The following is a 16,780-nucleotide window of genomic DNA, read 5'->3' on the forward strand; positions in this document are numbered from 1 at the left end:
GTCGGTTCTAATTTGTAATTGACATGGTCTGCAGTGAAGACCAAGCTGTTTAGATCTTCTCACATACCATTTGAAAGGTATGCTCTTCATGAACAAGAGCTGGTGAACCTCAAGAGAATTACCTTCAGCACAGAGGAAAGCAGGAGACATCCAGAGGAGATCTGCAAGCCTCCTTGACTCCTGAGGCAATGGCAATGTCACACTGATATAATTCAAAGACTGTAGCAAAACTTTTCGGAAGGGTTTTTTTTGTTAGATATTAGTTGACGTATTATTCAGAAGACATGCAAGCAGCTCTGCAATACAGCGGCCAGGGCAGCATGCTGTTCTTCTGCAGGTCTGCCTCAATACCGCTGCTCCCTCAATAAGGCAAATACACTAGAACATACCTGCTCTGCTTTCCATTGTCTTTCCAGCTTAAATTTGGATATTAAAACTGTAATTTGACAGCATAATAAGAAACAGAAGGCAACAAGAAAAAAAGTATTTTTCTAATCACAAGTGCCACAACTGCATTCCTCCCTCTCCTTCATTTTCATATCGTCCTTTTACAGCATTATTTATACAGTCACTGTTCCTTGGAAAGAGCTCTTCACACCCCAGCACCAGTGCGGCACATCCACTGCTCTCTGTGTAATGCCCTGGCGTAGCAATTAGAGCTGCCCAACAGATTAGCACCATGCATTGTGTTTACCTTGGCTCTCAAGAATCCAGGCTGTGACTGAGCAATCAATGTAGCCTTCAACACTTCCCAAGGTTTTCATTCCCAAAATCTCAGTGTTAAACTCATAGTCCATAAGAGTATAAAGGGCACAAAGAACTGCTGAGCACTTGCAGACCTAAGCAGACATTAAAAGCTCCCTCCATGTACGGGTACTCAACATATCCAATCTTGGCTTTGAGACCACGGGACTCAAACCACACATTGATCTGCAGCTTAATATGTACCATCATTACACCTACCTAGACTTTTACAAATTATGTGTCCTCTAACACTTCAGTATTTTGTACTATCTAAAACAAGATTTCCCTTGCATTAATAGTTTCTATCCTCATTCTTCAAAAAAAAAAAAAAATCAAGAATTTGATTGCTAAATGGTAAAAAACCAACAACAAAAATAACCTGAATACCCCATATAATACCTGAATACTCTGAATAATATCTGAATCTCTCAAAACATGGTAAAAAAGTTTTCTGCCCTAGCCTGAAAAAAGAAAGATGCTCAGTTTGGCTTAGTCAACTGACGTGTTCATGCTACATGTGTTCTATGTGTAGCAAGACATAGTTTACACACCCTTCTATTTTTCTTCCCAGACGCCTTTCCAGGAATATATACAGCAAAAAGACTCATCAACATTTGGTACTATTCTTGCTTCAACTTCGACGTTACTCAGCTCTATATTGTACCTGAATTGTCTCATTTAAAGACAACACCCTTCCCATTCAGTCATTGGCTTCAACAAAATATCAAGCTCACTGACTCTACTTTCATCTTTGACAAAAATATGGAATATTTTAGCCAGAAATAGTAGGAAATGACCAGTTCTTTCTTGCCTTCTAAATAAAAAGCCAGAAATTCACTACTGAAATATATGAAGTACTATAAAGCAAAGATTGCTTAACTTTTTAAATATATATTTATATATACACACACACAAAATTATGTTGTCTGAATGGAAAAAACCTGAAAGAAAACAAATCACCATGGAAACAGTGACAATAGACAAAAATAGTGTCACTAGGTTAGGTCAATTTAAATATTTCACTTTCATTACAATGCACAACACTGAAATACTAGGTTTAACTTGATGTAGTAAGGATTTTTACAGCAAAATATTTGCTCAACAAGCCAAGTGTTTTCTGCATTTACCTGGAAAACCGGCAATGGAATAATCAAGGAGAGACTGGACAGGACACTATTCAGGTAACAGCACAATGCACTATATTAAGCCCCCAAATGACCATGAAGGTGCCTACAAAGTGGGCAGAAGCTCATGAGCTGACAGCATGTCTAGCCCTGGGTGGTGGCCCCCCACCCACCAGCTGAACTAGTGCTCCCAAGGCACCCAGTCACTCCTCTGGGCAGGCGGAGGCCTCCAGACCTACATTATTTCAACACAACTGTACCTGCCAGCACTTTCCAAATCACATGTTTTAGGGAGAAGCATGGTGACTGCCTGAAAAAGTTCTGGTCTCTCCCTCGGAAACTGAGGAATAAGCACAGGGTCTCCCACAGATGCCCAAGCTCAGCATCTGAAGTTCAACCCATGTGGAAATTACACCGTGGACATCATTCTTCAGTAGTTTCAGATTCACATCACAAGTACATATCAGACGCCTGCATACACAATATACATATAATATACATACAACTGCCAGTGAAAAAGTGTTTTATACTGCAAAAGAAAAGCGTCACCAACACTTACAAAGCCTTTTATTTTCCAAGGTTTAAAGCACATTGCTACTATAACACCAGAAGTAAACACAAAAGTTTTTTTCACTTATGAGGAAGTTATGAGATTATGTTCAACGAAATATCAGAACCAAGCAATGAATGAACTCCAAACATTAGCATCATGTGATTTAACAAAGAATGGAATTGCATCATTACATAGACATACCATTTAAGCACATAAATATCAACAAAACTTCCCCCTTCTTCAAAATATTCTGAAGATCTGGTACATTATACACAAAATTTAGACAAACAGGCTAATTTACTCAAAGGACAAGCGACAGTTTCATGTATTTTCTTCAGAGAAGCAGGATGAAATTGCAGTTCAATGCAGCTGAACCAATGCAGCTCAGGTGGAGCAAAGCCAAGATGCTCACATCAATTTCCTCACAATAACCACCAACATTTTCAATTCAATCACCAGCTGATGCTCAGCATTAAAACAATGTATACATAAGATATTCACAGACACTCCTGTTCCATGATCCAAGAACCAGCACATTCTTGGAAATTAGTTTAAAGTGGCAGTTTTAAGGGCTACCACATGGGCTAAAGCACTGGTATTTTCTTAATGTAACAACACAAGTGTCTTGCAGGTTGTAGAGTTCCTGCAAAACTCAGTACATGGGTGCAGACTGAGGCAGTATTATGGTGCTAAGGAGTTACAACAACAAGACATTACCCAAACAGTAACTCCTCAAAGCCTACCTCACCTGGAAATTCAGAACTCTTTCCACAGATGATACTGGAAGGTCACTCTCCCTCTCCTCTGGAGCAGTCTCTCTGTTTGGGTTATATGGTCACACTTCTCAACCAAGTAAGAAAGCCACTCCAGAGTCTTTTTGAAGGCAGTAGTAAATTAGTGTCAGGTGTCTGGAAATTCAGAAAGCAAGTGTAGCCCAAGGAAGCCCTTCAAGAACTACTTTGCAAAAGCATCATTTATCTGGAAAAGAGTGCCATGCTGCAGGCAGGGAGTATCTGCTGTGTTTGTCATTCTTACACTTCTTCCCTCTTGGAGGGTCTTCCCTGCAGCAAACCAAATGTAATCGCTCTCAAGACTGAAGTCAGATAACGTCTGCTTTATAACCTTAGACACATTCAGGTTCTGCAGCCCATGCTTTCAGCTGCTAAAACCCCTGCAGGTGCACATACACCTGATTCAGTTGCTATTCTGTTTGCTGAATACCTGATATGGCAACACAAACCTGGATTCATATTTACAGTTTACATCCACAGTAAGCAGCTAATGCAGACAAGATTTTAGGTGTAAAATAAGACTTTAAGGGTTTAAGTATGCCAAAGCATAGTGCTGTTTGGTTTTTTTTTAAGCAACTGTTCTAATAAAACAAATGTTAACTCTCTTTACACATTCCTAGCCTCGACTATATCATTACTCTTCATTTCAGCACATTGTAATAAACAAAGCCCCAAGGAATAAGGAAACTGGTGTTTCTCTAGTGTTCTTTCATAGAAAGCTTAAGTCAATTAGGGTGGATTAAAGATTCAAGAAAGCTAAGACATTATACCTGTGCTTCTGCGTATACACTCAGCCAAATTATGATTCTTATGCCACGGAATACTTTACTAGAAGCTATCCCTATTCCACCTACTACTTCAGTTGACACCAGTTTCATTTTTATCTTCAAAGAGACTGCTCTACTACAAAAAAAATAAAAAAAAAATGCATGCACGTGGCTACTTCCAGGCAGTAAATGAACAAGCACTTTAAGATTATTTTTTTTTTTTAAACATTAGAGAACAGTCCTTTGACAAGTATTTTTTGAAAGCCTGCAAAATCAGGAAGCCCACTTCACAACCTTAAAAAAAAAAAAAAAGACAGGTTAGTGGAGGAATCAATTGTCTGCCATTTATTTGCTCAAGCAAAATAAGATCAGTTCCTGGACAGCACTGTTTTACCTGTTGCGTGGAAAATTTTTAGCATGCTCTGTGGCAAATACATCAGATAACCGCTGAAGAACCCTTTTTGGCCTATAACATCAACCCTGAAGACTTGCACACAACAGCCCAATTTTGGATATAACACTGCAGATGCATTATGCTTGTCCATCACATTCAGCCTACAATTGACTTTCAATACTTCATGTTATTTGTTCTCTACTAAGAGGTATAGTAACATTTCAGGAAAGCCTAGTTGGCTGCAACCTGTTACACTACAGATGTCCTTACTTTACTTCAGCTCAAAATAGCTTCTAGGAAGTACAAGTAATTACTCTAGATCAGATACGTTAACAGATCATTCTATTCAGTTCAAATAAAGAATCAAGTTTAAATAAATAGCTGTACATACGCATTCATTTTATTGTACCTAACAGTTCAGACCTCAGTAGATATTAAGAAAAATTCTTTCAGTTTTTGCTGTAAACTGCTACTTGCTTTCATATAATAATCCCTATTGTACTGTATGTATTAAACATACTTTACACTTCTATCTTGTATCCAGGTGGGTTTTTTTCCTAATAAAATTTAACCAATTAATATATCCAGTTTGGTTTAATTGGTATCAAATGATCTAACAATACATATTATATTACTTACATTCTTACAGATTTCCTGACACGTCATCTGCCTGACATTCAACTACTTGGCACTAGATGACAGACAGGAATTGCTGTTGCATATGAAGTCACATTTGCCTTCAGATTATGACATTTTCTTTTATCAGGCTAATGTTTCCATATGAGAATTTTCTTACTTTATCTGTTCCTCTACTTCAAGCATCAGCCTTGACTAGCTTTGATGCAATCACAGAGCCTCCTGTCAACTGCTACACCTTCCTCAATGCAACAGACTTGCTCTTCTGATTTATTAAGTCTCTAGGGGCACCAGCTCTTTCCTTCTTCATCCTAAATTTCCACCACCTTAAGCTCAGAAGTCAGCTACAGCAGGATTCAGTTCAGTGTCAAGTGTTGCTTAAGAGCTGTCTCTTGTCTAAAGAGTTAAGTGTTTATAATAAAGACTGCTCTGAGTATCAGTGGTAAGATATGAAGCCTCTTTAATGTTACTTCTTAAATTCAAGTAGGAGTTAATTCATGTTGCTGCTTAATATAGTCATAATCATTACCTGCAACTACAGCATGAATTGCAAGAGTCTATATAAAGGTATGGAGATGTTAACACATTAACCTGTGTGTGAACTTGATACAGAGCAGGCAGCTGGGTACATGCTCATCCCTTAGTTTACCCTGGATAACAGTATGCCCATAATAATTAAGAGATCCACAAGCTCTCTTCATCCCACAGGAAAGAAGCTTCTCCACAAAGAGATAGGAAAATCAGGAAATCCTGCCCTACTTTCTCTTGCTCCAGGACAGAAAAATTTTAAGTCTATGAGCTACCGAGTAAACATTTAGTTACACTCAATCAATACTCCCTTTTAACAAGGGCCAAATTGTTTAAAGTTTGATTTGAATAAGTTATAATACAAGCTATTATGGCAAGATTAACATCAGCATCTGCTCCACCTCTGAGGCACTCTTACTTTCTAGCACTCATAACAGTTACTATAGTACAGCAGTGTTCTAGGGACTTGTAGCACCTTACTGTTTTCAAAGCAGTACAAGTTGAACACTTCATGTACTTAATCTTCAAAAGAACTGTATGTAAGTTTTTAGCTCAAGTCTCACCAGCAAAGTGAGCTTACTAATAATCAGTCAACAAAAGTCAACAGCGAAACATGAAAGTTCAGAAAAAGTAATTTCAAGGAAGAGTTTTTTCCAACTTTTTTTTTTTTTTTTTTAAAGTTTTCCAGCACGCCTGTTGTCCTGTTAAGGTATAAACACACATTGTATAATTATGATCCCCATCTTCTACTGCAACACTCAAAATATGAAACTCAAGCCAGGAATGACACCAAGAAATAACATCTCTCCACTGTTACAGTACCTAAGACTTCCCTCAAAAGGATACTCATCTAAGAATAGCGTTGCTTGTCTTTTTTTGACGACTTTTCCCATCTTGATAACCATAATCTTAAAAAGTAGGAAGCACATTGCAATCTTTAAACAAATCGATTTGCAAACACATTGTTAAGCCTTCAGAGGCAATTTTATTTGGAAACAGGGTTGATCAGATGAGCACCCACATACTCTCAGTCAGTTCCACATACTCTCCTTCCTCCCCTCACTGGTGATGAAAAATGTCTGGATAAGATCCTTAACAGTTTGGTCTTTGAACCATCAACAAGAAAGCCACGTTTCTGCAGGTGACTGACTGGTGACTATTGGATAGGCAGCCAGAAAGAAAACTCTGTGATCAGAAACATACACCTGAAATAGTACAAAGCTACTACAAAGGGTTTTTTTCATCATAGGAAGTCTTCTGCCTTGCAGAACAAATGCAACATGAGAAGAGTGCCCCTAAATCTTGTACCATAGCATCTGTAGCTTTGACACCATTTCAAACACTACAGGAAGGATACAACAGGCGTAACGAACAAAAGCTGTGCTTAAGGTACTTTTGGCTGCAGCTTTGCTAGGAAAAATTAAACTAATAGTTCAAGAGGCAGAAAAGCTGAATCATCATCATCAGAGAATGCAAGAAAAAAGCATCTGGGTTTGGATTATCCTAATATTGCTGATAAAAGCCACACAGCACCACTGTACCTATCTACGGGTCAGTTATTTTTACCAGATTTTTCAATCAACCTTCTAGGTCTCATGAATAGATCAACCAGCTCCAGATTAGCTGGAAGTCACTAGAACAGGACTCCGGTGTTCATCACATGCTGCCTCCAAATCAGTATAGACAACAGAATTGTCTTTCTCCCCCATCACTCACTTCAAAATCTGCATATTATCCTGAAACACAAACTCCACCTAGACCCTCACACCCAAGCTATATTAAAGTATCAGTTTTCACATGCAATATCTCAAACATGTTTCAACCACATTTCAGACGTTTAGCAGGAATCTTAAGACAGAGATACAGCTCTTTAAAGTTCTTTTGTTTCTATACATGCAAAAAAAATGGGCTCTAGGTACAAAGACAGTTCTACCTAAGGTGCAGACCAAGCTTTCCAGCAGCTCCCTTACTCCCATGGCAAAATAGCCAGCAGTTGTATCATTTTGATCATAAGCTCCTTGAAGTAACACAATTTTTATGCTTAATCCAGAACAAATTATTTAGAGTATAAATAGCAATCCATTATGATCTTATAGTGAATCCTAATATGGAAGAGCAATGTCAATAACTTGTAGAAGCACAGGTGTTAAGTTCACTATGCCTGTGTTTCCACAGAGAAAGAAGCTATCCTTCAGGTCACATGCATCTTCACAAAAGCCTGTTTCACCTGCTCTTCAAAGATGCAATAACTGGCTGTAGAAGTTACACAATACTCCATTTAAAATAAAACCCTGAAAAATAGCTAAACTGATTTTTTTTCAGAAACAGTAATTTCTTCCTAAATTCAAACCAAAGAAAAACTCACTATGGAAGGCAACAATTTTGGAATGACTCATTTCTCTAGTGAGCAGCACTGTTTGACACACCTCCTGCAAGAGCATCAAATCCTCCTTAGTGAGAACTAAAAGATTTCAAAGTTGTTAACATTTGACTACATGCCCATGACATCCCAGTCCTCCCAAAGCATGCAAGCTCAGCTTGTGGCCTTGAGCCACAAATGGCCTGTTAGAATAATTCAGACTGTCCCTTGTTCTCTTCTTGAGAAAAGCTGAGAGCAAACCATAGGCTGAATGAATTTTCCTCAAAGGAGGAACAACTCTTTCACCTACTGCTTGCCCTATTTGCCTCTTTACCATCTCCATACACAAACATACAAGTCCCTGTACGCAGCTCGATGGAGAGCAGTAGGTTGTCTATAACCTAAATGGTAATATGCTCTTACTGGACAGCACACCAACACACATATAGACAATCCATATCCGAGAAAGGGGAAATCAGGAAGCAAATAGAAGTCCACCTGAGCAGAAAGGTGGGCCTCACGATGATAAGTTACATGAAACTATATCATGGTACTATAATTGTAGCGTTTAAGAGATTCTACTAGAAATACAAATCCAAGAGCCAGTGAAACAATTTGACTATATGTATTCCTTTGGTCTCAGGTGACTTGAGATTCCTTACTACTAAATACAATAAGAAGCAGAAAAGTTAGTTAATACGCTTAAAACTATTAATGTTTAAGAAACCTGAGTTAGAGCCTAACACGAGTACATTTTTGGCAGTATTCATGTAAGGTGAAGGTTTCACGTGTCTACAAAGACAGGACTGAAAGCTCACACACAAACCTTGCTCCTCACACGTGCTACGTTCGTCATTGTAGCAGCCTCAAAGTATTTTACAAACACCGAACCTCTTTCCCCAGTTATCAGGGTGCCTAGGAACGACTTTCCATTTTAACAGAACGCCACTCACTACAGACACAAGGAAGAGGCTGCAAACCACCTTCCCTCCGTTTCATCCGGTCCCTGCAGCGGCGAAGCGCTTCAGCACTTTACCCGCGGTTGGGCTCCTCCTCCTCCCCGCCGCTGCCTTCCCCACATCTCCCAGCCCCGTTAACCCCGCACCTCCCCGCGGGGCCTCTCCCGGGCCCCGTCAGCCCACGCCCGTCCCCAGGCGGGAGAGAGACGGCTCTCCGCAGCGCAGCCTGCCCTAGCGCCGACCCGCACCGACAGCCGGCGGCTCCGGGAGCCCGCCCAGCACGGCACGCACCCCTCCCCCCGGCGCGGCCCGGGACCCGCTGCCCCGCGGGGACCCCAGCCCGCACCCACCGCTTCTTCGGGATGGAGCCGGAGGCCGGCCCGGCGGAGCCCCCCTGCGCCTTGCAGGGGTTCGGGGAGAGCGCTTCCCGCTCCGCCGCCCGCGGCGAGCCCCGCAGGTGCCCGGAGATGATGCGCAGCCGCCGCCGGGCGGAGGACGGCGACCCGCCGCCGCCGCTTCCCGCTGCCTCCTCAGCCGCCGCCGCCATCGCGCTTCCGTGTTGTGCCGCCGATCGCCGCCGGGTGAGAGGTCGGGGGAGCGGAAGGCGCCTCCCGCCGCTCCCCTCAATATGGGCCGTCCCGGCATGCACTGCCGCCCGCGAGCCTCCCGCCCCTCCCAGCCCCGCCTCGGGGCAGCGGTTGGGCGCGCGGCCGCGGGAGGCGGCCGCGGCCCCCTGAGGCGAGGGAATGCCCGGCCCCGGCAGCTGAGGCGGGACCGGGCGGCCCGCCCTGTGCCCCCACACCGCCCCGCTCGACTGTTCGGAGCGACGGAGGACGCCTGTGTCGCCAGAGCTTCGAAGCCGAGGCCTGGTTGCCATCAGCGGCCGCGCGGCCCGCTAGAGTAACTGCCGGCCTCAGCAGTTCAGGGCTTACGTGACCAAACAAGGAAGAGAAAGGGAGGGGGAAAAAAAAGCTTTATTGGAGATTTCTCACATCTTGTGATACAATTATCGCCCCGTTAGAGCTCTAAACAGATTTGAGGGAACACAAAGGTGTGTGTTCTATTAAAGATTGCCTAAGTTAATGATGAAATGCTAATTAATGGCAATAATATAGGTGGGTTACTTAAGACATAGGTTGGTGAGGTGACAAATAATCCTACAGGAATTAGAGATTCTATCATTACTGTTGACAGGGGCACAAGGCCCCAGAGATGGGAGGGCTGCTGAGCCAGGTGCCTGTGCCTGTGTAACCGGACTGATCATCCCACGCCATGCATTGCTAGAAGAGAGGCTCCAGGCGCCCAATGATCCACCTCCCACCAGTAAACCCACACCACGAAATGAAGGCTGACTGGTGGGAATATATCCCTTTCTGGAGCACCTCTCTTACGAGGGAAGGCTAAGAGACCTGGGTCTGTTTGGCTTGGAGAAGATTGAGAGGGGATCTTACCAATGCTTATAAATGTCTAAAGGACGGGTGTCAAGAGGATGGGGCCAGGCTCTTTTCAGTGGAGCCTAGCGACACGACATGGGGCAACAGGCACAAACTTGAACACAGGAAATTCCATCTCAACATGAGGAAAATCTTTACTTTGAGGGTGGCAGAGCACTGGAACAGGCTGCCCAGAGAGGTGGTAGAGTCTCCTATAGAGATATTTAAAACTCACATGGATCTGATCCTGTGCAACTGCTCTAGGTGAACCTGCCTTAGCAGGGGATTGGACTAGATGATCTCCAGAGGTCCCTTACAACCCCTACTATTCTGTCATTCTGTAGCAGGGACAGCCATCCCTGGGTACAGAACTGTCAATCCTGACCATGTTTGAGCCTTGTGTGAACAGCTGGGATTCACCCTCTAGCATCACTTTGAAGACGGAAAAGAACTGGGATTTAAGGGGAGATACAGATGTGATGCCAACCCCAGGTGCCGCCTGCTACTAGGAATCATCCTGCACTGGAGGGTTTTGGTCAGCTTTGAATTTCCGCTCAGGAAAAGATGTGGAAACTGGAAAGACTTTAAAGGAGAACAGATGAGAAGAGGTTTTTTTTCATCAGAGAATGAAAACATACTGCATCCCTTAAAGAAGACTAAGGAAGATAGGGTTTCAGTCTTCAAATATGTAAAAGGCTGCTATGAAGTGAAAGGGAGTAGTCAATCTGCTCTTCGTGTCCCGGCTATGTTGGTGAGAATGAGCTCAAACTGCAAGATATAACTTGAGTATTAGCATTGGACTACTTCCTAATGGCAGTGAAAATCAAAAACTCTTGTAGTCTGCCTAAGTAGAGACTGAAGTCACCTTCATTAGACAGTGTTAAGAACAGACAACATATGTCTATCAGAGACCATATGGTTATATATATAGTGTGTGTATATATATATACACACACTATATATATCGCAGCTATATATATAGTGTGTGTGTATATATATATACACACACTATATATGCCCTTCTGCTCAGGGCAAGGTGATGGGCTAGATGACCTACTCATATTAATTCCAACTGTTTTCCTGTGACGTGAAATACCTTACACTGGTGAAGCCTACTCAGTTTTCACACAGGAGCTACTTCTGTGATTAACTTTTGCAGTTTGATGGTGACAATCAGTTTTGGGGAAATCTTGAAGTGCGATGCTAATATCTGTGCAATTACTAATACTTTCATAATGACATTTTGCCTATCATTGTTGATTGATTTGTTCATTCCTTCCTTATACGTCCCTATGCTTGTTATGTCATGTATATGAGATAAAATCACATGAAAATTCATAAAACTCTTGCCCTCTTTCCAGTCTCTTTCAGGGACCTATTTCTCCCATGATACTTCAACGTGATACCTTTCCGTTAGCTAAGCAACTAGCAGAAAGTTCTCCAGGGAGCAGCATCTTGCCGAAAATTCTCCAGGGAGCAGTATATAGTGCACAAGCAGTGAGTCTTTGTTTCAGTTCCCTACTTCACATGCAATATTGATGCCTCTTTGGGCATATAGCTCCCCCTATATAAACCAGGGATAACAGTATCTCCCTGGAGAGACTGGTTTGAAGATAAATACACTAAGCACTGTGTGACAGTACAGGATCAACCCCTGTAAGACCTACTGATGAAAAGCAGTACATAAAAGCCAACCAAGTATTATTACTATTTGTTTTGCTTTTATTCTCACTGTTGTTAATTTATTTTATGCCCTTTGTGTACTTTGACTAGAAAATAGCCTGTAATTTTCCTGGGGCAGGAATTGCACTAGTTGCAATGGGGTCTTAGCTTTAGGTTAGGTTTCTGGTATTACTGCAACATAAACAGCTGTTCAGGCAGTGTGATAGTTTGCTTATGGAGTTAAATTTCCCCCCTGTGAATAATTTGTATACTACTTTGTGGATTAACTCATGTATATCCACATTTAACTGTCTGCTGCTGTGGAGGCAGCCTGTAGGGAGCAAACATGGGTCTCTTGACAGAATTTCCATTCGCATTGTTTACTGAAGTTCTGGATATAGCTGGGGGTGACTTTAAGTCACAGTTACCTAAATCTTTCCACATTGCTGAATGCTGGCAAAGAGATATTAAATTCATTGTAGTAGGTTTCAGATTTTTCTATAATGTTTCTTTGTCCCACAGTCACTTGTAAAGAACAATAATGAGCCCATTGCTTATTTATTTGATCCTAATCATAGAGGTTGTCAGTAAAAAATTGAATTCAACTGGTATCTGATAAGCAATATTTGTCACCACCTCAGAACTTAATTCTCCCGAAAGTTCCCAATTAATTTTCAAGTGTGTCTGTGGCTGCCACTAGAGGCGTGGTGATATGGTTTGGAAACCAGTGAGAGCACTTGTATTACACAGAGCAAAGGTACAGCTGAGTGACACCTTGGTTTTGCGCAAGAGGGATCTTTGCTTACAGCAAGAATGTTGAGTTCCTGACAGTGCTCTGCGTGCAATCCTCAGCTCCCTTGGAAGGATGGCAATCTTCATAAACAGAGGCAGTAACATAATATACTGCAGATCGTGAGGTCATTGTTTTTAATCATTTGTCTAAAGTGAACCACTGTCATATTTTCAAAAAAGATGTCTATTTGATTCATATAAAGTCTATCTGGTAAGTAGAAGTGCTGAAAAGAAAATTTAGGAAACACAATTTTGAAAGTAACTTGGTTATGACAGCAAAGAGAACTGATTTCAGCAATAATACCAGCAGATCTACAATGTGGTAGTTTGAAGTATGCTAATAGTTCCCAAGCCAAAGAGGCAGCGTTCGCAGTTCCGTGAGCTGTCCTTCTCACATACCTGAGTGCATCTGCAAGCGTGAGATGCCAGCTCAACATGACACTCCTTATGTCATTAAAAACCTGCATTTCCAGAATGCTGCACATTGGCATTTTCAAGAAACATAGTTATAAAGAGAGTTTACATTGTAACACAAAATAAAGTAGCCAAAATACTTTAAACTTTCAAAGAGGTCTTCATAGCAAGGTGTCTCAGAGTTCTGTTATGCGGTAGTTACGTGGGAGAGCAGAGAAGGAACCTGCTGCTCCAGACAAACACTATGCTCTGGGGCAACCCATACGCAGGCTGTGAAAAGAAAAGACTTCTGATAAATTTTCTTGCCTTGAATGAAGTTCTTCAACAGATTGTTGAAAATCACCTAATGTAGCATGAGAACCCTTGAGATATAGGTATCAGATGTGGAACATTAGTTGATAGGATACACATCCAGCCTTGGAAGCTTTAGCAACTTACAAGTTGCTGAACTAGCAACTGTACACACATCTAGAAGAGAAAGTAGAGTACTATATTCAACTTAAACCGTAAAAAGAATTTTGAAAAATTTCAAAGAAGTCCTATTGAAACCTATGAAAGTTCCTCGCCCCAGCTGAAACTAGCAGGAATTGCCAGTATCATAGTTCGTGCCTGTGCTGTTCCTTTACAAAGTAACAGAAAAAGGTTGTGAGATTTTTTTATTTCTTTTTATTTTTTGCTTTTAAAGTAGCACAGGTTTGAGTTGTGAGATAATTCTTAATTCATCTCACTGCTTCTGAGGGCAACAGAATAACATTATCATAATAGTAGCCAACGAGAAACTGAACCTAAAGAATCCTTTGGTATTGGGAAATTAGAAACTAACTTTTTCACTAATCTTTATTTCACGGCACCACTTGCAAGGTTAAAGCAGAAAGTAACGCCTACTTGGATAAGGTGTGTTTTAGATTTTCTTGCTTTCACCAGTTCAATTATTATTCAGATGTGATTGACACTAATATATTAGAACACCTTTTTGTTCTGTAGCCCAGTACAAAAAGCCACCACCTACAGAAAAGGTGGGGTTTTGGCTGCCCTAGGTACAGGATGGGTGTGGGACTTCCACAGCTGAATCATGGGCTCAGAAGAAGCTGATGAGGCAACAAAAGGGGGAAAAGGGCATAAGCCCTTGAGATCACCTCTGAATTAGTCGGTTTTTTTCACCAGAGAAAAAAAAAGGAAAAGAAAACTTACAGCCATTAATGAACATGTCATTCAACACCAAGTAATTCATGCTCTGGGAGGAGTTTTGTTGATGTTTGAATGTTTTCATGAAAGGGGCCAGCCAATTTGTCTAAGACCTACTTAGGCTTTATGCCATTTTTACAGAGTCAGCAGAGGCCCTGGGGAAAAGACACCACATCCATCCATCCATCCACTGCCAGCTTATGGCAATAGGAGGCTCAGCTTGCAGGTCTCAGTGCCACAGAATGAGAGAGGCCCAGTTCTCAGAGCTTACAGCTAGTGAGAAGCCTGCAGGACCTCAAGCCATTGGCAAGGATCAGTCTGGATTTGGAAATGTTACACAAGGACAGGAGGAGCTGAAACTATGAAGAAGGTGATAAAAGCCTGCAGAGCATAGGCCTTGAATGAAACCTCCTATCTAGGGATCTCCAACTAGAATCTGACCTTTTTTTATATGGAAAAGGTTAGTGGCCAGCATGTTCTCTCTTTAAACATACAAAGAAATACAGATTTTTTGTACATGGTGGTCAGCTCTCTCCTGATAAAGAGAGAAAGTATCAAAGATAATCAACAATTTCAGCTTTCCATCAACAAGATGATCTGAACAGCTTAGACATGCTAGAGTTTAGAAGTAAGTCTGTATCTGAACAAGAGCTAATCACTGAGAAGCAAGTGCTAAATCCTTGTCCGTAATATATTAACAAATGCATATTGACTCCTGCATATTGACACTCTGTGAAACTGCTGTGACTTCACTAAGCCTTCCCCTGGTACACCAAGGCAGAGTTATTAGTAATATATTATTATTGTCTATGTACTAGTAATAACTCCAGATGTGACTTTTCTGTTTATCACATTTTGCATGAACAAACGATACTTGCTAAATTGTTAGCTGTATGCATGGATGAGTTTGTGCATTAATCAATTCAAGGTTGGCCTTTGCAAACTGAATAAGACACATTTCTACTTGTTTCTTCTATTTACTTTTGCTTGTAACCAGTTAAACTCTATCACTGGTAGCAATAGTGGCAGATATGTTTATCAATGTAGATGCTTCGCGGTTTCTCAGTGAACTCATTTCACCTTCTTCATTCTCCTGTAATGAAGTATGCTGCATCCAAATAACTGAAAGGAAGAAAGGCAAGCTTCCTAGAACACTCTGTGTAGAGAAGTATAGCCCTGCCCAGTTTCAACTCTTCCACAATGTATGCCAAAAGCCCGTCAAGAAAAAGCTATCATATTTATTTATTGAGGTAATTCAGTAAACCCAAACATAGTTACCACATCTGGCTTCCCACGGCTTTGTTAGTGAGAGTAAGCATAATTTGACATTTACAGACACTTAGCTTTCAAGGTGCGTATCCCAAAGGAGCTCCAGTGTGGTTTGCACGCTCTTTTTTAGTGCCCCAAGACTTTCTCTCCTTCCCCTTTTTTAAGAGAGCTGTCAATTAAAGTGAAATGTAACTGCCCAGCACGACAAGGGAGCTTCTGTTGAAACTATTTGCCTCTACACTTTCCTGGCTGTTGCAACTCCTGTACTTGGTGCCTTGGTGACTCCATCTCATAACTGTTCTCCATTCTCTTCATTTACTTTCAGAACATCCATTTTTCATTACAGCTTTATTTCCTCCTGTGGAGGAGTCTGGCAGGAAGTGTTGCAACTCTGAAAATCCCCTTTTGAGAAGGAGTGTTGCCTTTCTCAACCCAGTTTATTAATTTCTCCTGAATAGAGTTAGTAATTTCCTTTTGAGACATTTAATTAATATAATTATGATACTCTCCTCATTTGGATAGTCATGTATTTTTGGAAAGGAAACATGCCCTTCTATATTTTCCCAAAATATATTGCTTTGATAGCCAGCAGACAGCAGAGAAATGTTCCATGGGGAACTGAGGCAGGAGAAGCTGGATGTAGTAAACATTACTCAGGTTCAACAGTTTGTCCTGATAATCCTATATCCTGGCGCTCTCCTGTCCCATGTGCTCTAATGTGTATGGAATGTGAGATGAACTCAGGATACTGCTAGGATCTCTGTGTACATCCGGCCTTCTGGGGAGACTGTATTATAGCATTTTATTAAATAATCCATTCTAAGTATGCAGTTTGATGCACTAAAATTCTTGCACTAAAATTCTCACAATTTGCCACAATTTCTCAGAGTTTAGAGGAGGGAGAAGAAATGACCTGATAACGGCATTTGCTTAATTCTGTGTTTCCCTTGCTTATGTCCCTAGACATATCATTGGTTCTAATAACCATTGTTTTACTCCTAGGGGTATATAACATATACACTGTATTGTGGAAGAGAAAGTTGCTTGGGTTTTAACTAGAAACTCAATTCCTGTGTATCCTTTTGAGAAGATTGTGGATGTGACAAGAGCTCTACAACTTCTGGATGAGAAATAGCATCTCAGGAGAAATACAAGGGTATGGAGCGGGCT

The 16,780-nt window shown here is 41.4% G+C and overlaps 1 protein-coding gene across 4 annotated transcripts in view; it reads right to left on the reverse strand.

Moving 5' to 3' along the window:
- Window positions 1-16,780, reverse strand: part of AGPS (alkylglycerone phosphate synthase) — an 80,592-nt gene that overhangs the window by 46,902 nt on the left and 16,910 nt on the right. Inside the window, exon 1 of one of the 4 annotated variants that reach the window (XM_074593785.1) lies at window positions 9,206-9,474. The exons of the other annotated variants lie outside the window; for them this stretch is intronic. Coding sequence (XP_074449886.1) covers window positions 9,206-9,402 — 197 coding nt within the window. The 5' untranslated portion in view covers window positions 9,403-9,474. Of the gene's footprint in view, window positions 1-9,205; window positions 9,475-16,780 lie in introns of those variants that run through there. 4 annotated transcript variants of the gene reach the window in all.

Source organism: Larus michahellis, chromosome 7, assembly GCF_964199755.1.
Source record: "Larus michahellis chromosome 7, bLarMic1.1, whole genome shotgun sequence".
In the NCBI taxonomy this organism is placed as follows: Eukaryota; Metazoa; Chordata; class Aves; order Charadriiformes; family Laridae; genus Larus; species Larus michahellis.